At 45.5% G+C, this 23,462-nt stretch overlaps 1 protein-coding gene across 4 annotated transcripts in view; it reads right to left on the bottom strand.

Annotated features, from left to right (window-relative positions):
* Positions 1–23,462, bottom strand: part of PHKA2 (phosphorylase kinase regulatory subunit alpha 2) — a 143,561-nt gene that overhangs the window by 100,849 nt on the left and 19,250 nt on the right. For all 4 annotated transcript variants that reach the window (XM_040423691.1, XM_040423693.1, XM_040423692.1 and 1 more), the window contains exon 3: positions 78–236. In XM_040423691.1, the coding sequence (XP_040279625.1) occupies positions 78–236 (159 nt within the window). The remainder of the gene's footprint in view (positions 1–77; positions 237–23,462) is intronic.

The following is a 23,462-nucleotide window of genomic DNA, read 5'->3' as shown; positions in this document are numbered from 1 at the left end:
ACTGGCTACATCTGTATATACAGGGTTTCATGCTTCAGTACATGCAGTTTTATGGTTTTGCACATGAATTTCTGTACCTGCTCTAATTCGTATGCCTTAGCCTTGTCCTCATCGCGGTCAGCATTTTTCCTGTAGGCCATGCCCAAGCCCCAAACAGCCAGAATGCTGTAGACGTTGTCCCGGACCCAGGCATCCTTCTGTTCATTGCTGGCAGGCAGCAGTCCAGTGACTGGGTTCTGAAAGAAAGATTGCAACTTATAATGATAGAAATCATCCAAAGAGCCAATTAAACAGAGTTAAAGGGAGTCTGTCACCTACATAACATGTTTTAAACTGATGATATAGCTCTGTGGGAGGCAGATCCATAACACTGATGGTACCCATGTTTAGTTTTTCAGAGCCTCCAAAGTACCTAAAATAAAGTTTTAAAAATATGCAAATTACCCATCGCAAGTGCCCAGGGGCGGAGAGTGTGCTGCAAGTGCCCAGTGGTCCCCGCCGTACTTGCTCCTGACTCCTCCACTCTGTATCGTCCAGCCAGCCCTGTATCCTTGCTGGGTCATTTTCGTCTCCATTCATAATCCAGAGCCTGTGCACTTTACCGCCGGTGTAACGTTACATTACCCTACTTCGTGAGATTTCCCTACCTCCTAACTTCCGGTCGCACCGCTAATGACGTGAGGAGGAGTTCCTGATTTTTGCCGATCCGCGCATGCGCAAAAGGAAAGTTTAGGGAAAAACTCACAGCGGAGTTTAGCTGCACACCGGGACACTACGCATGCGCCGGAGAGCCTCAGTAGGGAAATATTACGGCCCAGTACATCCATCCGATCTCCGCGCCTGCACAGTGTGGGGGTAGGGAGAGCTCATGGCCATATTTTCTGTATATATATATATATATATATATATATATATATATATATATCTTGCCTGAGCTATTCTTAACATAATTTAGGCCGGGTTCACATCTGCATTGTGAACTCCAGTCACTGTATTTAGCGTACATGCCGGCTTTCAGCCGGACAAAAAAATTCTCTAAGCAACATATTTTTGTCCAGCCGAAAGTCGCCATATAAGCCAGAAAGTGGCCCAATTACCGCCGGATCCCTTTACAGAGAATGGGGATCCGGTGGTACATGGTGGTATCCAGCTATGCCAGATACGGTGAACTCTGGCAGTCTGTTCCTCTAACGAAACAACCAGCTGGAGTTCACAGCGCAGATGTGAACCCAGCCTTATAAAGCATAAAATAAATTACTTTACAGCAGGCCCATGGTCACAATGGTCAGGAGGGACTAGGGTAGGGCAATATACCGGTATTGGTAATACACGGTAGTATTAAGAAACGGCAATATCGCTGTTTCTTAATTACTGTGGTATTTTGGTGATATCCTAGGGGCAGTCACACTTGAGTCCCTTCTTCCCTCTCCACTGTGACGTGACTGCTGCTGACCATCAATGAGAAGATAGTACTGAGGAGGAGGGGAGGGGCTGTGGTCACTGTGCCACCTATAAGACGCACTTTCCCCCCCCCAAAAGTGGGAGGAAAATGGCAGTGAGTCTTATGGGGCGAATGCTGCCGTTTACACCGATACACCTCCAACCGCGCTGTGCAGCATGCGGTTGGTGGTGTATCAGCGAGGAGGGAGGAGGGGCTGGGGGCCGGCATCTTCTTTTGTAATGGCAGCGGGTCCCGGTGCAGTCACTGTATTCTATTGCACCGGGCCCCGCTCACTGTACTAATCGTATCTAACTGCAGGCAATGTTTAACTATAGAATATCTTCAATCCAGCAGCCTGTACTTACGTCCGTAGCAGGCAGGAGGCTGGGCGGGCACTGGCAGCGTAACTCACTACGTCACGCGCCTGCTCTGCCCACTTTATGAATAAAGCAGGCGGCGCGGGCACGTGATGTAGTGAGTTACACTGCCAGTGCCCGCCCGCCCGGCCTCCTGCCTGCTATGGACACAAGTACAGGCTGCTGGATTGAAGATATTCTATAGTTAAACATTGCCTGCAGTAAGATACAATTAGTACAGTGAGCGGGGACGGTGCAATAGAATACAATGACTGCACTGGTTCCCGCTGCCATTACAACACTACTGTAGATGCCAGCCCCCCACGCTCTGTATTGGGGGTCATTCACAATACACAGGGACACTGTTATTGGGGGGGGGGGGGGGATGTGGATGACACATAGATAAATAGCATCTTATGCTGTCATCCACATATCCCCCCCCCCCATAGCAGTGTCATGCCACCCACAGACGCCCCCATAACAGTGCGTCATCCACAGATCCCCCATAATAGTGTCATTCACAGGCTATCATTAGTTCAAAGACCACCAAAAGCACAACTTTTGGTTCAAAATATTTATTTTATTTTCCTCCTCAAAAACCTAGGTGTGTCTTATGGACCAGTGCGTCTTATAGGGCGAAAAATACGGTAACCATGACTCTGCTCAGGTAGATTTGACTCTTAAGGCCTGTGCTAAAATGATTATGATGCTGGTTTCTCAGCAACCACTGACTTTTAGCTCATGAGTGACACACCGCTGAGATCAGCATTTCTGTCACTATTTTATGCTGCCCTCAGTCTTACAAAAAAAAAGGTTCTACATTTTTCAAACAAGCACCTGGATCCGAATAAATATAAACATTTTGTACAGCCATTTAGTTATACAATAAAGTGTATCTGTATATGGCCTCTTGCAGTTTGGTCTTTTCCCTAATTCTCTGTCTACCTTGTTGAGATGGACGCACAATATTAGTTCCATCTCTGAACTTCCACCAGCCCTATCTTCTGTTAGAAGCTGTGACAGTTACAGGCAAAGAGCTGCAGCAGAAAGGACATACTCGCTGAGAAAGGATCTGCCCATGTGCCGTGAAAGGTAGTGTCATGCCCCACTCTGACGATGTGCGGAGGTCGGCCAGGATAGCAGCACGAGTTTAGTATTTGTTTTGGTGCCGTGCTGGATCCACCTCTCATCAGGTGCACTGGGTGGAGTCATTAGTTTAAATGGCCTCCAGCTAAGTGCTCTGAGCGGATTATACTGATCATTTTGGTCTGGGAAGTTTGGAGGGAAGGTTGGCTGTCAGTTCCTGCTCTCAAGAGATAAGTGTCATTTCTAGTTTGGTTGTTTGTCATCTATCCCATCCAGGTTCTGTGCGAGCAGGCTACTCCTCTCTCCCCACTTCACCATCTCAGGGAGTTCAGGGTTTTGTCAGTCCAGGCTGGAGGACACAGCACACCTACCTTCAAGGTCTGCCTGTGGGCTGAGCAGTGCAGGGAAAGAGGTCAGGGAGAAACTAAGAGGTGACCCTTCCCCTGTCTCTCGTCCAGAGCCTGGTTGGTGTGTTATCTTTTATACTGAGTGCACGTCCGCCGTGACAGGTAGACAGCTGTTGCAGAAAGAACATGCCCCGTGAGAAAGTGCATGCTCCTAAGGCGCCAGCTCGAAAAAAAGCATAGCAATTGGATCAATAAATGGTGAGATCTCTAGATCCATGTGAGGTACAGGATTGGTTCTAACTTTGTTAGAATGAGATTCTCATGTACAATATGAGGTCTAATTTTAATTTTTTTGAATTAATCAATGGATATCCTCTTAAAAAACTGATAATTGCCAAAAATGATTCTGTTACCAAGAGATTCTGCACTGGGCCCACCTCTCCTGACAAGTGATATGTACTGGTTATTCTCTGCTGTACTTTCACTAGCATGGGATCAAATACAAGCTATTTTCAGCTGCTCTTTATGGAGCCACACTGATCCTTAGCAGCCATCATCAGCAGTGTAAGGTCTATTTATATATGTCTGGATGGTATGTGCTGCCTCAGAGCTATCATTTGCTCTGTAAATCAGTCAGGCCTAAGGCATGTGGTCACTAGCATCATGGCATATTTAGGACACGTGGACTATTGGTTGGCAGATCTAGCCCCCTCATCAACAAATTAGATCACTTTTATTTGCGAATCTGCAAATGCCTAAATTCTGTCTTCTTTGTACCATTGGGGCCTAGTGGTTAGCTCTGTTGCCTTGTAGTGGCAGGTCTGAACATACAATGCACTCAAAGTCTTCAGACCCTTTTACTTTTTGCACATTTTGTTATGTTGTGGCCTTGTGCTAAAATCAGGTTTTCCCTCATCATTCTGCACTCCCCTAATGAGAAAGTGAACACTTTGCTAATTTATTGAAAAGGAAAAACTAAAATCTTGCATTGACATACGGTAAGTATTTCAGCCCCTTTACTCGTGACTTAGTTGAAGCCCCTTTGGCAGCAATTACAGCCTCCAGTCTTCTAGGGTATGATGCCACAAGGTTTACACACCTTTGGGGATTTTCTGTATTTCCTCTCAGGCTCTGTCAGGATGGCTGGAGACCATTGGTGGACAGCCATTTTAAGGTCTCTCCAAAGATGTTTGATTGTGTTCAGTTGTTTGAGGGCTCTGGCTGGACCACTAAAGGACAAATCACATAGCTATCCCTAAGCCGCTCCTGTGTTGTCTTGGCTGTGTGCTTCGGGTCTTGTTAAAATGTGAACTTTCGGCCCAATCTGAGGTCCAGAGAACTCTAGATCAGGTTTTCATAAAAAGTATCTCTGCACTTTGCTCCATTCAGCTTTCCTTGAACTCTCCCTGTCCCAACTGCTGAAAAACACCCCCACAGCATGAGGGTGCATTCCCATTAACGTATACTTAGCTCCGCAATTTTGCAGAACGGTTGTGGACCCATTCATTTCAACGGGGCCGCAAAAGATGCAGACAGCACACTGTGCTGTCCGCATCTGTAGAGCCGATCGGTGGACCCGGCAAAAAATGCATGTCCGGACAAGAATAGGGACAAGAATAGGCATTTCTTGTCCCTATTCTTGTCCCTAGGCAGAAATGCAGAGAAGAATAGGCATTTCTATCATAGGGCCGGCTACATTCACACAGCAAAACACATACGGTCCTGTGAATGTAGCCTGATGCTGCCACCACCATGCCTCAGTGTAGGGATGGAAGAGTCCTCGTTGTTCCAAACTTCTTCCATTTAACAATTATGGTGACTTCGATTCATTACTCAAGCAGATGGGGAATAAATGGGCACTTTCGGACATCTAAGAGGATAATGACAAAACTTTTGCTAAAAGCAGTGGGGGATGGAGTAAGTTGTTAGTAAGCCCAAACTGGAAAGATAGGATAATGGCGGGGTGGAATAGGACAAGAAAAGCAGGGATATGCGAGAGATGGAGAGAAACACAACTGAAACTGATACACAGAGCGATATACGGCTTTAATATATCTCCTGCAAGCAGTAGTGATACAAGACTGACTAAATGTCCAAAGTGTGGTTTGTTGAGGGCGGACTTAGATCATGGGGTGTGGTTGTGCCCCAAATCAAGACAATATTGGGAGTGGATGCTGTCATGGATTAAAGATACGTGGCAGATCAATCTACCATGTGAACCAGAGGTGGTTTTGTTTCATGTATACCCAGATACAATACGAATACCCAAATTAATAGATGGGGTGCTACTGGTAGCATTAAAACGTCTGTTACAAAAATGGTTAGAGCCTCAGATTCCTACAATTGCAGAATTTCTGGGTCTAATGAGACATTTTCTGTTAATGGACCAACTAGACACAGAATCTCATAAAAAAAACAGTTCAACAGGGTTTTTGAATAAATGGTCAACTTTTATTGCCAAACATTTATCGACAGAGGAAATACAGTCTCTTATGAATAAATGGTACCTACGAAAAGATATTCGTGGAGCATTGGGAAAGTTGAAAGTGTCATAAATATGGATTGATGAGAATATGTTTTTTTTCTTTCTTTGTATGACCACGGAAAGGTTTGTAGGAGGGAGGAGACGCATTCAGTCAGTATAGGGGGGGGGGGGGGGGGGGGGAAGTTTCCATAGTTATTGTGGGATTGACAAATGCGATGTTCTTATTCTTGGACGATACTTGGTCTACTAGAATTATATGTAACACTGTGCCTATACTACTGTCCAAACAATTAGTGATTTTGAATACTTACAAAAATGGAATAAAATGTTATTGAAAAAAAAAAAAAGAATTATGGTGACAACTGCACTCTTGGGAATGGTCAGGGCAAATTTTTTTTTCTACCCTTCTAGAGATCTGTGCCTCCACACAATCCTTTCACTGAGCTCTACAGTCAGTTCTTTCCTCCACATGACTTAGTTTCTTCCTCTGATATGCACTGTCAGCTGTGAGACGTTATATAGACAGGGCTGTGTCTTTCAGAATCATGTCCAATCATATGAATTTACCATAGGTGGACTCCAATCACGCTGTCTAGAAATATCTCAAAAAGGATGATCAAGAGAAATAGGAGGCTCCCAGAGTTACATTTCAAATGTCATCAAAAATACTTATAACCAAGCAAAATTTTCCTTTTTATTGAATCATTTTTAAAACTACTTTTTCACTTTATGGGGTATTGAGTGCAGATTGAGGGGGAAAACTAGAATTTTCAGTGGGACAACCCCTTTAAATTGGGCTGTGCTTTTTAAAACCATGCTTTCTATCTTCATTCAGCAGGACCTGCGCTGACGTCACCATGCTCAGATTATTTCAAAGGTCCTTTTGCAGGTCCTAAAAGAAGCAGCAAGAAGACGATGCTAGCTGCGCGATCAATTGGATGAGGCGAGTTAATTTTTTATATTTTTTAACCCATCAATCCACATTTTAGTTAGCATTCTGTATTAGGAATGCTATTATTTTCCTTTATAACCATGTTAAGGGAAAATAATAAAATTAATAGAACACCTAACAAAAAACCCAAACTTCAGTGAAGAAGTCCGGGTTCGGGTCTGGGTACCACATTCAGTTTTTTCTCATGCGCGTGCAAAACGCATTGCACTCGTACAGAAAAAATAATAATGAACATTGGAACGCAATCGCAGTCAAAACTTACTTCAATGTATGGTGAGGTCAGGCAGCACTGCGCGTTAGTCAGAGGGTGCTCGGTCTTGCGGATGTAATCCCGAAGTCTGCACAACGAAGAAAAACCGGCACTCCAATTTTCTTTGCTCAAAAGGATTTATTGGTCACTCATGTGACGCGCGTTTCGACACTCACAGGTGTCTTTTTCAAACAGAAAGTTAGCAGCAGTATCACTTATTACTGCAAACTTACTGCAATTGCGTGCCTACTCGCGCGGTTTTCCCGCAATGCACATGCGACGCATCCAGAGCAAATCCAAAACGCCCGTGTGAAAGAGGCCTTCAGGCAGAGCAAAGACACAGAATTTTAAAAAGGCTAATTTCCCTGGGTTGAGGGCAGCATTTCAGGGCATAGACTGGGAGCAGCTACTGTCACATAATACAGAGGATAAATGGGAGAGCTTCAAATCCACATTGAGTAATTGCACTAAAATATTTATTCCTTTAGGTAACAAGTATAAACGGCTAAAATTAAACCCCCCCATGGCTTACAGCTACTGTAAAAAGGGCAATAAAAGAGAAAAAAGGGCATTTAAAAAAAATCGGAAGGGTCAGCTGTAGCGTTTAAAGATTACAAAGGGCTTAATAAAATCTGTAAAAAGGAGATAAAATTAGCAAAAATGCAAAACGAACAGCAGGTGGGAAAAGAGAGCAAAACAAATCCCCAAAAATACTTTAATTATATAAATGCTAAAAAAAAAAAAAAAAAAAAAAAAAAAAAATAGTTCTGAGCAGGTAGGTCCACTGAATAATGGTAAGTGGGGGTAGTCACTGAAGATAAGGAAAAGGCAGAGTTACTAAATGTTTTTTTTAGCTCTGTATATACAAAAGAAGAGAAAGGAGCTGATATCTGTGGTGCTGGGGCTGTTTGTCAATGGAGTATATTACTGGATGTACTAACTGTAGATATGGTCCAAGATAAGTTAAATAAGGTAAATGTGAACAAGGCTCCGGGTCCAGATGGATTACACCCAAGAGTTCTTAAAGGGACACTGACAGGCCTTCTGAGCATAGTTAGCTCTTTATATGCCCCCCTAGGTCTTATAATAAGTTCCCAATTCATATAAGTATTATCCCTGTGCGCATTATAAAACGTTAAAAATAATCTTTATAATCACCTCTCCTTTCTGCCCAAGGGGCGTTCTTTGTGGCGCATTTGTGCCCAGCCGCGTCCCAACTGCCGGGTCCTTAGACACGCCCATCTCATTAGTATTCACTTGGCGCAATGTGATCCCAGCGAGCGAGGGTGCCGGGCGCATGCGCAGTATCTCCAAATGTCGGGGACTGGAAAATACCGCCCAGAGAAGTGAATACTAATGAGATGGGCGTGTCTAAGGACCCGGCAGTTGGGACGTGGCTGGGCACAAATGCGCCACAAAGAACGCCCCTTGGGCAGAAAGGAGAGGTGATTATAAAGATTATTTTTAACGTTTTATAATGCGCACAGGGATAATACTTATATGAATTGGGAACTTATTATAAGACCTAGGGGGGCATATAAAGAGCTAATTATGCTCAGAAGGCCTGTCAGTGTCCCTTTAAAGAGTTCTGTTCAGTCATTGCTGTGCCCCTGTTTATAATTTTTAAAGATTCTCTAGGTATTGGTACAGTGCCAAGTGATTGGCACAAGGCAAACGTAGTGCCCATATTTAAGACCCTAAGTCCTTAACAGGTAATTATAGACTTATGGGCTTCAAAAGTATAGTTTGTAATTGGATTGAAATCTGGATGAAGGACCGTGTCCAGAGAGTTGAGGTCAATGATTCCTATTCAGAATGGTCCCGGGTTAAGAGTGGTGTACCCCAAGGTTCAGTGCTGGGCCCTCTATTATTTTAAATTTATTTATTAATGATTTTGAGGACAGGATTAATAGCACAATATCTATTTTTGCAGATGACACTAAGCTATGTAGTACTGTGCAGTCTATGGAAGATGTCCATAAACTATAAGCTGACTTGAACACTCTTAGTGATTGGGCATCAACTTGGCAAATGAGGTTCAATGTGGACAAATGTAAAGTTATGCATCTTGGTAGTAATAATCTCTGTGCTTCATATGTCCTAGGTGATGTAACACTGGGAGAGTCACTTATAGAGAAGGATTTGGGTGTCTTTGTAGATGGTAGATTAAATTACAGCATACAATGTCAATCAGCTGCTTCTAAGGCCACCAGGATATTGTCATGCATTAAAGGGTTTCTACCACCTCATTTTGACCTAATTAGCTCTCAGACACTAGCGATCTGCTAGTGTCTGATCTACCTTACAATGCTATTCTCAGAACTGTGTGTGGATCCGTTTCACAAAAAACAAACTTTTATTAATATGCTAATGAGCCTCTAGGTGCTATGGGGGAGTCTTTTCAGCACCTAGAGGCTCGGTCTACTCACATTGTATGCCGCCCCGCTCGTCCCTCCAGCCCGCCCATCTCCTCTTGAATGCCATCCTCCATCTGAGCCAGTGGACGAATTCTCGCGCCTGCGCCGTGCGCGTCTATATTCGGCGCAGTGAATGTCTGACCGCTGCCTGCACAGACATCTCGGTCATCGGCGCAGGCGCAGTGGAGATGTCTGTGCAGGGAGCGGTCAGACATTCACTGCGCCTAATACAGACGCGCACGGCGCAGGCGCGAGAATTCGTCCACTGGCACAGATGGAGGATGGCATTCAAGAGGAGATGGGCGGGCTTAACGGACGAGCGGGGCGGCATACAATGCGAGTAGACCGAGCCTCTAGGTGCTGAAAAGACGCCCCCCATAGCACCTAGAGGCTCATTAGCATATTAATAAAAGTTTGTTTTTTTGTGAAACGGATCCACACACAGGTCTGAGAATAGCATTGTTAGGTAGATCAGACACTAGCAGATCGCTAGTGTCTGACAGCTAATTAGGTCAAAATGAGGTGGTAGAAACCCTTTAAACGAGGCATGGACTCGCGGGGCAGAGATGTGATATTACCACTTTACAAAGCGTTGGTGCAGCCTCATCTGTAATATGCAGTTCCGTTCTGGGCACCAGTCCATAGAAAGGACTCTCTAAAGCTGTAAAAAGTACAGAGGAGAGCGACTAAACTGATCACGGGCATGGAGGGTCTCAGTTATGAAGAAAGATTAAAATAATTGAATTTATTTAGTCTTGAGAAGAAACATCTAAGTGGGAACATGATTAACCTATACAAATCTATAAATGGGTCATACAAAAAATACGGTGAGAAACTGTTCCATGTAAAATGCGCTCAAAAGATGAGCAGGCACTGCCTCCGACTGGAGAGGAAAAAGTTCAGTCTCCGGAAGTGTCAAAGCTTCTTTACTGTAAGAACTGTGAAGCTGTGGAATAGACTCAATTCCTTCTAGGATTCGCATCCCCACCTATTTCCTGGTTGAACTTGATGGACTTATGTCTTTTTTCAACCGTATTAACTATGTAACGCTATATACACAATCTAACAACTGCCAAAGGCCTCTGCCGTACCCGTTGATACATGCGCTCTGCAAAAGACGTCTTCCAACCTTCCAGTCAAAGTTTTTTCAGGACAACACAGTAGATGGTCAGTTATAACAGGAGCGGTCTTCTCTCCTGACATGGTTGTAGTAACAATTCTGGAGCATCTAATCATATAAAATGTATATGCAGCGTGTGTAGGCATACCCCCACCTAAAATAATCTGGCAAAACACAAGGAAGTTTTTTGTTTTAAAAAATAATTTTATTAAACAATTAAAAAATGAACATTTATTAAACATTTTTTAAAACAAAAAATAGGATTTCTGTGCTTAATTGTAAAATCCTTTTCTTGCCGAGTTCATTGGGTGACACAGGATACCATGGGTATAGCTGCTGCCACTAGGAGGCGACACTAATTAAAAAAGCGTTAGCTCCTCCCCTCAGCTATACTCCTCCTGCCCACACTGAGCTAATCAGTTTGTACGAAAGCAGTAGGAGCAGCAAGGAGAAGCGAACAGAAACCAATTGTAAGAAAGAGAGCTGGAGATGGGTCAGAACCAAGAACAGGTGGGACCCATCAGAAAGAACCAGCAATGTACTTACTGGGTGAGAAAAGGATTTTATAGGCAAGCACAAAAAAAATCCTTCTCGCTCGTATCATTGGGGGGGGGGACAGGATACCATGGGACGTTCCAAAGCAGTACCATGGGGAGGGATCAAAACTCTAGAACAAATCTAAGGCTGGCCATGGGATCCCGCACAGAAATGTGGGGAATGGATACACAGAAACTCTGAATAGGACAGGAAGAGCATTAACCAGAAAGGCCAGCCAGACCTCGTAGAATGCACGGCGTCTTCGACTGGGCAAAAAGAGGAAAACCCAGTTAAACAAAGCCCCAGGGCTCGAGAGACTTCAGAAGATGTGGATAGTAGCACATAATATCCACAAGAAGGATAAAGCAAGTCTGACAACTGAAGATGATGTGCAGAAGGTACTTCTGGATATCAAGGACCACAGAATTGCTGTGGGGGCCCGGACAGGATAAACAGGATGTGTTGCATGACAATAAGCCCCATGGAAAACCGAGGGGTGTTTACTCAACAGAAATGGGTCTGTAGAATCTGGGTATGCATGAGACCTAGATAAGACCTTACCAAATGCGCAAGTATCGCGATGGGATATTTCAACGGAGGAAAAAACACGAAAACTAGAAGGAATTACTGGGCAACTGGCAGAGGACTAGTCCTGTAGGGATCTCCCAGGTACGTTAGGAGACCCCTATGTGCCAATTTTTCAAGAGAAATTAGCGAGTAGCCACTCCCTTGTAAAAGAAATCCAGCACGAGAAGAGACAAAAAAAAGTATGGAATATGATCACTCATCAAGCCAGAGATAAGGGATGGCCAAGGGGGACGAAAAGGCACAATGAGAACCCATCAGAGGTATAAAACGAAAAACCATAGGCAAATGGGGAGTAGTCTAAGAGGAAGAGACGGTGTCCTCGGGGATTCATAGCATCCCAGCCGTGCAGCAGAGAGGAATGTGGCAGAAGAGTGTAGCCAAAGCAACCTCCGCCACTGGACAAAAGGCAGACTGTGAGTGATGCTGGATCCAGGACCATATCATGACTGGCATTAGACAGCCTGAGGAAACTGAGCAACTGTACTGTGAAAAGAGAGCAGGCTACAACACATGAGAGAGAACACATACACTCGCCAGAAATACAATCACGGAAGCCAAAAAGGTAAGGATCGCAGCATACACCTCTGCTTAAAAAAGAAACGTGCCAAAGGAGAAGGTACTGTGGTAGACAGATGCCCCCAGAGCCATAGAGGCTTGTCATGAGACTTCCAGCAAAAGAAGCAGCTTGATACTCCACAAACTGCCTAGATCAGGCAGACTCAACTGTAGGCTGAAGAATAAAAATACCGTAATGATAGGTAGAAGCAAAGCGGACGCCAAAAATATCGGAGGTGTGTAGATTCGTCAGAGACCATCTACTGTCACCGTGTAGCGACTCTGCCTGAAGGGGACAATGCGGTCATCAGAGGAATGCACAGATTGGTCCAAGATAGGAGAAATACTCCTCCAGGAGAGAATGTGATGACTATTTCCGACGTCACAAAAATACCAGAGAAAATCTGGACATATAGAAAATAATAGTGCAGGCATTCCAGAGCAGTAAGAATCCAACCTCAGGAGTATGGATAGTGGCCAGGTAGACAGAAACAGTATCTGGGGGGAGAGCAATTACTCGCCTTGTAGAGGGGCATAACGTTGAAAGGATGTTGCATTCCAGCAACGAAAAATCTATTAGCAGTGACAACATGTGACAGCACCACAGCTCCGTCCGGTGAGGGGGGAAAAGTAGTTGATGCACAGTATGTGCCCTGAATCGGTGTGTCCACTACATAAAGACATGTCAAAGCTATTACTCATCTCTTAAAAGAGGCAGTGTTGAAGGTGTCACAGTGTCAGTTAGCGCCAATGTCCCACTTGTAATAGGAACCATCTGGAAGACCAGTGCCATAGAAACGAGGAGTTTATGACAACCAGGGAGAACCCCGCAATAATGCGCACCAGAAGTAAATGGCTCATCGCCTATAGCATGCATGCCAATGCAAATACCTGGTCTTAAAATGGACGTACTGCAGATGACGGTCATCAGGGATGAATGGATGTATTAGCTAAAACTGCAACCGCCAGCGTAAAGACCCCACCTATTGGTGCAACGGCATCCATTGGTAGCGTAAAATGAGCCGGAGATCCACCTGAGAGGGAATGTAGATACAATCACCACACCTAGGACCAGTGTGGGGGTTCCACCTATTGAAGGAGAGGAGCGGTAGATTCTACAGTATATAGAGCCAGTGCCGAAACATAGAATGGAACAGAAGGCAATGTGGTAGAAACCACAAAAACCATATCCAATGCAAATGCAAGGAGTGAGGAAGAAAGCAACGTGGGTGCCACCATGGCTTGCAGGGTGAACGTAAACCCTGAGCTTGAGAAGGGAACCACTCAGTGGTAGACAAGTCATACAGGGTTAAGGCAAATTCTCCACCTAAGAAAGGGGCCAGACAGGAATAGCCACAGGAACTAGTGCTGGTGCAATACTCCACCTGAGGAGGAGGTCATACCATAGAATCCATAGTATCAGGTGTTAGCACCATACTCCACCTGATGAGGAGACCATACAGTAGGAGCCATGGTATGTAGTACTAACGCAAATACTCCACCCGAGGGGGAGGCTGTTCAGTAGGAGCCATGGTATAGAGGGCTAACACATATACCTCCACCTGAGAAGGCCATACAGTAGTAGCCATGATATGTAGCGCTAGCATACTCCGCCTGAGAAGAGGGCTATACCGTAGTAGCGACAAAAGCCAAAGCCAGGGTAGATACGCCACCTGTGAAGGAGGCCCAACAGTAGTAGCTACGATCTCTAGTTCTAGTGTAAATACTCCACCTGCAGAGGAGGACATACTGTACTAGCAATGGTATGGAGTGCTAGCCTAAATATGCCACCTGAAAAGGAGGAGAGCTAGAAGTGGATACAGTATTCAGAATTCCACAGAATTCCCTCCTAGGGCAGATACACCACCTATTGAAGGTGTTGAGTATCATGACCAACCATGTAGTGTGGAGTCCCACCAGGACTTAAAGCTGTGTTGTGGGGGATAAACCCTGGGAGGACAGAGACTACCATGTTGGTGCTCAAAACCAACAAACAAAAATTAAGGGGATAATGCGGTAGTAGCTGCAGTATCCAGTGCTAGTGCCCATATTCCGCTTGTGGAGGAGGACCGGGTAATAGTAGGTACCTTCTCTTGGCATTCTCCACCCATGGAAGAGGAGGAATATGATAGGAAATATAGTATCTGGTGCTGTGGCGTAGTAGACATAGTATTCAATAGTGGCACAATTACTTCACCTGTTCTTGTGATTATTGTACTTGTGGGAGTAGGTAACGCAGGATAAACTATCCAGTGATGGAGCAATTATTCCGCCTATGGAGGTGGGTAATGCGACAGGTTGTACAGTATCCAGTGGACGTGCAAATACACCGCCTATGGAGGGGGATAATGCGACAGGTTGTACAGTATCAAGTGGACGTGCAAACACGCCGCCTATGGAGGGGGATAATGCGACAGGCTGTATAGTATCCAGTGGTAGTGCAATTACAACGCCTATGAAGGGGGGGTAATGCAACAGGCTGTACAGTATCCAGTGGTAGCGCGATTACGCCGCCTATGGAGGGGAGTAATGCAACAGGTTGTACAGTATCCAGTAGCCGTGCAATTACGCCGCCTATGGGGGTAATGCAACAGGCTGTACAGTATCCAGTGGTAGTGCATTTACACAACCTATAGAGGGGGGTAATGCGACAGCTGTACAGTATGCAGTGGTAGTGCAATTACGCCACCCAAGAGAGGGGGTAATGCTACAGAGTGTGCGGCAACCAGTGGTAATTACTCCCGCCGAGGAGGGGGTAACACGACATACATTGGTAGTGCCATTACTCCGTCTATGGGGGGGGGGGGGGGAATATGACCGGATGTACAGTAACCAGTGGTAGTGCAACTACTCCACCTACGAAAGGGGGAACGCGACAGAATGTACAGTAACTAGTGGTAGTGCAAATACGCCACCTGTGGAAAGGAGTTACGCTACAGTATGTACTATATCCAGTGGTAGTGCATTACTCTGCCTGTGGGAGAGGGCAATGAAACTGGACGTACAGTATCCAGCGGCAGTAACCGCATGACGGGGAGCGCACATGCCGCACCTTAGAGGGGGTTAATTCTGCAAGACACCACATTCAGCACTTGATAACACCAGAGTAACTTTTTACTTAAATTTTTTAATATTAACATATAATCGTGTATTTGAAATATGAACCCCCAGCCTCAACTGGGTGAAGAGGCAAGAAGGGGTTATTTTTCATTACACAGCCATGGAACGGGAAAGCCAGCCTCAGTAAGGTGCAGGCAAGTAAGGTTGGTTTGTTTTTTGTCTTTTAAATCAGTGAGTACCGGGGGCGGAGCTCAGCAGTCTCCTGGGGAAGGGGGATCCCTGGGCGTGAAGATTTCGCACCAGGGGCACAGTTTCCGCCCCCCAAACTCCAGGATGGAAGTTGCGGACTAGTAGGCCACAAAGCCAGGGACTCGTGTAGCCGCAGGCCGACTGGAAGGATTTCCAGACGGAACTGAAGGCCCGGAAGAATGGCCGCGGGATTCCAAACCTTAGACCGAGGAGACCTGGGACGGGCGTACTCGACGCCCGGTAGCTGGATGCAGCGGCTGCACCAGGAGGGTATGTGACCGCTGGGAAATAGTACCGGTTCACCCCGGAGGAAGGGGGTAGAGAGAGGGGGGCACAAGGAGAGAACCCAGGACGGGAGGGAATGCAGTAGGAAAACAGCACTTGGCCAGGGAATGGAGGGGTGGAGAGGGGAGGTGGGGGTGAGAGATTGGAGGAGGAGGTGGATGGAGGGGGTCATACTTACCCTGTGTTACCAATACTCACCCCATCTTCATCCTCTTCTCTTCACCCCCCCCCCCCCCCACCCTTCGGGGTACCAGCGGGTTCACCTCTTCAGCCACTAGCACCGAGGCAGTAGTGAGGCTGGAGTGGAGGGGGGGGGGGGGGCAGGCGGTGAGGCGAACAGACAACGGTCTTCCTCCCCAGGTAAACAGAGAGGCCAGGCGTCACATGCATGCGTAATGGCCATCAAAAACTGTCTGTTTTCAATGGCTGTCGTGTGCATGTGGCCTAAATCTATGAATGTGGCCTAAATCTGTTATTCCTTCTGGACGTCTATGAATAAATTGCCAGCAGATCCCACTGGCTGTTACCAGTTTTGGGTGTGACCCTGCACAATGTGACACTGGCAGCACTGATTAGATAGTGTCGGACTGTGCTGGTAACACCCAGTTGATCCTGCTGGTAATTCATACATAAACATCTAGAAGGAATAACAGAGAAATGGCACAACATGAAGTGATATAACAATATGCCCCAGAATTGTAGTTACTAAATCAGACATGTCTGGAGAGGCGATAGCTCCCATTTAACCTTACGCAACCTATTTAGTGTTTTTCTCAGTCCAGTCACTAAGGCCTCCTGCACACGAACGTATTTTTTTGCGGTCCGCAAAAACGGGTCCCATTTTTTCGTCCGTGGGTCTTCCTTGATTTTTGGAGGATCCACGGACATGAAAAAAAAGTCGTTTTGGTGTCCGCCTGGCCGTGCGGAGCCAAATGGATCCGTCCTGAATTACAATGCAAGTCAATAAGAACGGATCCGTTTGACGTTGACACAATATGGTGCAATTTCAAACGGATCCGTCCCCCATTGACTTTCAATGTAAAGTCAGGAGTTAATATACCATCGGATCGGAGTTTTCTCCAATCCGATGGTATATTTTAACTTGAAGCGTCCCCATCACCATGGGAACGCCTCTATGTTAGAATATACCGTCGGATTTGTGTTACATCATGAAACTCAAATCCGACAGTATATTCTAACACAGAGGCGTTCCCATGGTGATGGGGACGCTTCAGGTTAGAATATACTAAAAGAACTGTGTACATGACTGCCCCCTGCTGCCTGGCAGGTGCTGCCAGGCAGCAAGGGGCAGCCCCCCCCCCCCCCGTAGTTAACACATTGGTGGCCAGTGTGGCCGGCCCCCCCCTCCCCCGTAGTTAACACATTGGTGGCCAGTGTGGCCGGCCCCCCCCTCCCCTGTAGTTAACTCATTGGTGGCCAGTGGGCCCCCCCCTCCCCTGTAGTTAACTCATTGGTGGCCAGTGCGGCCGGCCCCCCTCCCTCCCCTGTAGTTAACTCGTTGGTGGCCAGTGCCCCCCCTCCCTCCCCTGTAGTTAACTCGTTGGTGGCCAGTGGGCCTTCTCCCCTCCCTCCCCCTCCTAATTAAAATCTCCCCCCTATCATTGGTGGCAGCGGAGTGTACCGATCGGAGTCCCAGTTTAATCGCTGGGGCTCCAATCGGTAACCATGGCAACCAGGACGCTACTGCAGTCCCGGTTGCCATGGTTACTTAGCAATTTGTAGAACCATTATACTTACCTGCGACCTGTCACTTACCAGTAGGAGGAACTCCCGGCAGGACCTGTCACTTACCAGTAGGAGGAGCTCCCGACCGGACGCAGACCATCGCAGCTCGCAGGTAAGTATAATGGTTCTACAAATTGCTAAGTAACCATGGCAACCGGGACTGCAGTAGCGTCCTGGTTGCCATGGTTACCGATCGGAGCCCCAGCGATTAAACTGGGACTCCGATCGGTACACTCCGCTGCCACCAATGATAGGGGGGAGATTTTAATTAGGAGGGGGAGGGAGGGGAGAAGGCCCACTGGCCACCAACGAGTTAACTACAGGGGAGGGGGGGGCCCACTGGCCACCAATGAGTTAACTACAGGGGAGGGGGGGGGCCCACTGGCCACCAACGAGTTAACTACAGGGGAGGGGGGGGCCCACTGGCCCCCAATGAGTTAACTACAGGGGAGGGGGGGGGCGGCCGCACTGGCCACCAATGAGTTAACTACAAGGGAGGGAGGGGGCCGGCCACACTGGCCACCAATGTGTTAACTACAGGGGGGGGAGGGTGCCCCCTGCTGCCTGGCAGCACCTTCCAGGCAGCAGGGGGCAGTCATGTACACAGTTCTGTTAGTATATTCTAACCTGAAGCGTCCCCATCACCATGGGAACGCCTCTGTGTTAGAATATACTGTCGGTTCTGAGTTTTCACGAAGTGAAAACTCAGCTATGAAAAAGCTTTTATGCAGACGGATCTTCGGATCCGTCTGTATAAAAACTAACCTACGGCCACGGATCACGGACACGGATGCCAATCTTGTGTGCATCAGTGTTCTTTCACGGACCCATTGACTTGAATGTAAAAACACCAAGTTGGAGCTCACCTCACCATACACCACCGAGGAGCACGGACACAGAACCGGAGCCAAGGATGAGAAGTAGCAAAAAAAATATTGTCCAGCTTCACCTCGCAGTGCGTGTTTTATTAGGAAACGTGCTTAAAAACCAAACATCAGGCTCATATCATCAACATGTTTCGGATCAACATATATTACAGATCCTTCCTCATGATACAGAGAATAAGACTGACAAATCTTATATACAGAGTAAAAGCAGTGATTCAGCTGTGGGTAATTGATTGGCAATTGGACTGCTTTCACCCCACCCACAGCATATACCACTGAGACACAGGAACAGAACTGCATGAGAAGAAGAGAGGGGGAAAAAAAAAAAAAAAAATTTTTAATTTTCACCCCTCTCTTCCTCCCACGCAAGAACCGCCCCTAAAGGACAAGAGAAGAAGATACATCTAATAATGCAATATTAAATCTTGTCTTTGATTAAGGCCCAAAGGCATACAGGACTGAAATCTAAAAATCCAATAGGCTTCTCTATTGAGAAGAGCTTTCCTATGGTCTCCGCCCCGTTTAGGAAAATTAACTCGTTCAATGCCCTGAACTTTCATGCCAGCAATATTGCCCTGGTGGCAGGAGGCAAAATGCTGGCTGACTGCTGACACATTTTTTACAAAAGCATGAGATATATCTGAGATATGTCTGCATATCCGAACTTTGAGGGCTTTGGACGTGCATCCCACATATTGCAATTGACATGTAGAACAAGACACACAATACACCACATGTGTGGTATTGCAGTTAATGTATTGTTGTATCTCAAATGACTGCTGGGCTGCAACAGAGGCCACATTCCGTCCTGTTTGTACGACACTGCAACACGTACAAATGCGGTGCCCGCATTTGAACATCCCTTTAGACCTAAGCCAACATTGTTGTGGTACCGTACCATCTGAAAACCGACTCGGACTGAGTTTTTGAGAAAGTGTTGGCGCCTTGCGGGCAACACATTTTATTCCCTTGTCCACAATCGGTTTCCAGGCGGCATCTGTGCGCAAAACTGTCAGATTCTTTCTGACAATCTTGAAGACATCCAGATATTCAAGACTATAGTTAGTTATAAAGAATGGCATTGCAGTCTGGCCTCCTTGTTTTAAACCTTTGTATTTTTTATATTTAGGAAAAACCAGGTCTCGCCTGGGTAATGCAAGAGCTGTTTTTTTAGCTGTGTCTATTAAAGGCTGGCCGTAACCTCTGATCTGCAGTCGAGCAGTCAACTTTTCTGCCTCTCTGAGGAAGGTGGAATCATCTGAGCAGTTCCTCCTTAATCTGATAAATTCACCCCTAGGGATGTTTTTAACCACGTGTTTCGGATGACAGGACAGGGCTAATAAAGTGGTATTGCCAGCTGTCTCTTTTCTATACGTACAAGTGGTTATCTCAGATTTTTCCACATCACCATGGAGAGTAAGATCCAAAAATGAAATAGTGTGCACATGAAAATCAACCGTAAAGCTCAGATTCATTTGATTATCATTGAGATATCTCTCAAACAGTGGTATGGCCGTCACATCCGACGACCAGATGAACAAGGTCATCTATGTAACGGCCATACCACTGCAGGGAGGAAGACCACGGGTTATCACAGGAAAACAAAAAAAGAGACTCCCACCAAGACATGTATATGTTCGCCAGTGAGGGCGAAAATTCTGCGCCCATCGAAACTCCAGTACATTGTAAGTATAGCTTCTGGTCGAACATAAACACATTGTGTTTGAGCAAGAACCGAATCACATCACAAATATAAGCAATGAATTCCAGGCTATAATCTGAGTATGCATTTAAAAACCATTTGGTTGCAGCAATAGCCTGATCATGCGGGATGACTGTATAAAGTGATGTGACATCGGCTGTTACCCAAACAAAATCCGGGTTCCATTTGAAGTCATAAAAGGATTGTAACACTGACCTAGTGTCCAGCAAGAAACCAGGCAAGGTTTGCACTAATGGTTGTAACAGACTATCTACCCATTCTGACATTTTTTCAGAGTATGAGCCTATGCCTGCAACAATTGGTCGCATCGAAGGAGGAAACACTGGTTTATGTATTTTCGGGAGTGAGTGAAATATCGGAGTGATAGGAAAAGGAACATAAATATAGTCTGCTTGTCTCTGATTAATGAACCCTCCACTCACTCCAACACTTAACAACTCCAGAAGTTCCTCCTGAAAGCGGGGGGTGGGGTCACTGGATAGCTCCGTGTATGTGTCCGGAACCCCCAACATAAGGAGATTCTGGGACCTATACACGGAGCGATCCAAGACCACCACCGCACCCCCTTTATCTGCCTGTCTAATAGAAATATCTGGCATAGACTCCAATTTAGATAGAGCTAGTCTTTCCTCAACAGTTAAATTATTTCTGTGCCTGCCTGTATTGTTGCTGACATTATCCTTTAACCGGAACAAATCGCGCTCCACCAACTCTTGGAAATTATCCAATGCAGGTGAGCGCGACTGAATCGGATAAAAGTCAGGATTATGTGTCAAAAAATCATCAGAACAATTAACAAGAGTATCAGTATCATTGCACCTTGAGCGACATTCTTGAAGTTGGGATGTGACACTGAGTTCCTGAAAACTGAACATGGTGTGGAGTAAACTATTGTTTCCCCGTGAGGGACCTTCGGGTAATAAACCCCCCCTGGATGAGAGCTGATTACACTGTGCGCAGAATTATTAGGCAAATGAGTATTTTGACCACATCATCCTCTTTATGCATGTTGTCTTACTCCAAGCTGTATAGGCTCAAAAGCCTACTACCAATTAAGCATATTAGGTGATGTGCATCTCTGTAATGAGAAGGGGTGTGGTCTAATGACATCAACACCCTATATCAGGTGTACATAATTATTAGGCAACTTCCTTTCCTTTGGCAAAATGGGTCAAAAGAAGGACTTGACAGGCTCAGAAAAGTCAAAAATAGTGAGATATCTTGCAGAGGGATGCAGCACTCTTAAAATTGCAAAGCTTCTGAAGCGTGATCATCGAACAATCAAGCGTTTCATTCAAAATAGTCAACAGGGTCGCAAGAAGCGTGTGGAAAAACCAAGGCGCAAAATAACTGCCCATGAACTGAGAAAAGTCAAGCATGCAGCTGCCAAGATGCCACTTGCCACCAGTTTGGCCATATTTCAGAGCTGCAACATCACTGGAGTGCCCAAAAGCACAAGGTGTGCAATACTCAGAGACATGGCCAAGGTAAGAAAGGCTGAAAGACGACCACCACTGAACAAGACACACAAGCTGAAACGTCAAGACTGGGCCAAGAAATATCTCAAGACTGATTTTTCTAAGGTTTTATGGACTGATGAAATGAGAGTGAGTCTTGATGGGCCAGATGGATGGGCCCGTGGCTGGATTGGTAAAGGGCAGAGAGCTCCAGTCCGACTCAGACGCCAGCAAGGTGGAGGTGGAGTACTGGTTTGGGCTGGTATCATCAAAGATGAGCTTGTGGGGCCTTTTCGGGTTGAGGATGGAGTCAAGCTCAACTCCCAGTCCTACTGCCAGTTTCTGGAAGACACCTTCTTCAAGCAGTGGTACAGGAAGAAGTCTGCATCCTTCAAGAAAAACATGATTTTCATGCAGGACAATCCTCCATCACACGCGTCCAAGTACTCCACAGCGTGGCTGGCAAGAAAGGGTATAAAAGAAGAAAATCTAATGACATGGCCTCCTTGTTCACCTGATCTGAACCCCATTGAGAACCTGTGGTCCATCATCAAATGTGAGATTTACAAGGAGGGAAAACAGTACACCTCTCTGAACAGTGTCTGGGAGGCTGTGGTTGCTGCTGCACGCAATGTTGATGGTGAACAGATCAAAACACTGACAGAATCCATGGATGGCAGGCTTTTGAGTGTCCTTGCAAAGAAAGGTGGCTATATTGGTCACTGATTTGTTTTTGTTTTGTTTTTGAATGTCAGAAATGTATATTTGTGAATGTTGAGATGTTATATTGGTTTCACTGGTAAAAATAAATAATTGAAATGGGTATATATTTGTTTTTTGTTAAGTTGCCTAATAATTATGTACAGTAATAGTCACCTGCACACACAGATATCCCCCTAAAATAGCTAAAACTAAAAACAAACTAAAAACTACTTCCAAAAATATTCAGCTTTGATATTAATGAGTTTTTTGGGTTCATTGAGAACATGGTTGTTGTTCAATAATAAAATTAATCCTCAAAAATACAACTTGCCTAATAATTCTGCACTCCCTGTATTCACAGTTACAGTGTCATCACATTCCGAATTCAAAAAATGTTTTTTGACTGTCAAATCTCTGGCAAATTTATTTACGTCAAGAATGGTTTTATAAATGTCAAAATGAACTGTGGGAGAAAATGACAGACCCCTGGAAAGTAAATCCAATTGCTGCTGAGACAAAATTTTAGCAGAGATATTCACAACTTGCAAAGTTTCTACATCTTTTTGTGTCGCGACGGATACCGCATACTTTTTCGGGTGTTTGCGGCCAGCTCGCCGTTTTTTGTAGGTCTTGCTGTCGAATCATTCTGGGCGATCGATGTGAACCGAGCTGTGGCTGAATTATCACTTGTGGCACCCTCAGGTGCGGAATCAGACGAATCTGGTTCCGTTGAACTGAAGCCCACTTTCGGCGCTTTGAATTTTCTATTGCGCTGTGATTTCCTCATGATTGAACGCGGTGTGTTTGATTTATTTTCTGTTGTTTTATACACCACATTGGTTTTATAATCCTGCAGGTCGCGGTTGAACTTCTCCTGTTTTACTGAAATCAAAGTCTCTTCCAATTTGAACAGGTTTTTTTGTAACTTATTGTCCAGATCCTGGAACAGGTCATTGTCGACCATCGGTGTTATAAGCTCCTGTGTAGCTTTTATTTCTTCCCGTAAATTGGAGAGTAAACATTCTTCCTGAGTGATGATTAGTTGCATAAGTTTGAAAGAACATTCTGATAGAATTGATTGCCACTCAGAAAGAAAATCATCTGAATAAATAGTTGTTGGATATTTTTTCAACCTCAAGCCACGTGGAATCATTTTTTTATCCACATATTTTTTCAAAGAGGTCGAGTCCCACCACGTCCAATGCCCTCAAAGTTCGGA

The sequence above is a fragment of the Bufo bufo genome, chromosome 3, assembly GCF_905171765.1.
Source record: "Bufo bufo chromosome 3, aBufBuf1.1, whole genome shotgun sequence".
In the NCBI taxonomy this organism is placed as follows: domain Eukaryota; kingdom Metazoa; phylum Chordata; class Amphibia; order Anura; family Bufonidae; genus Bufo; species Bufo bufo.
Note: the sequence above shows the minus strand (reverse complement) of the source record. Positions and strands in the feature narration are given on the sequence as shown.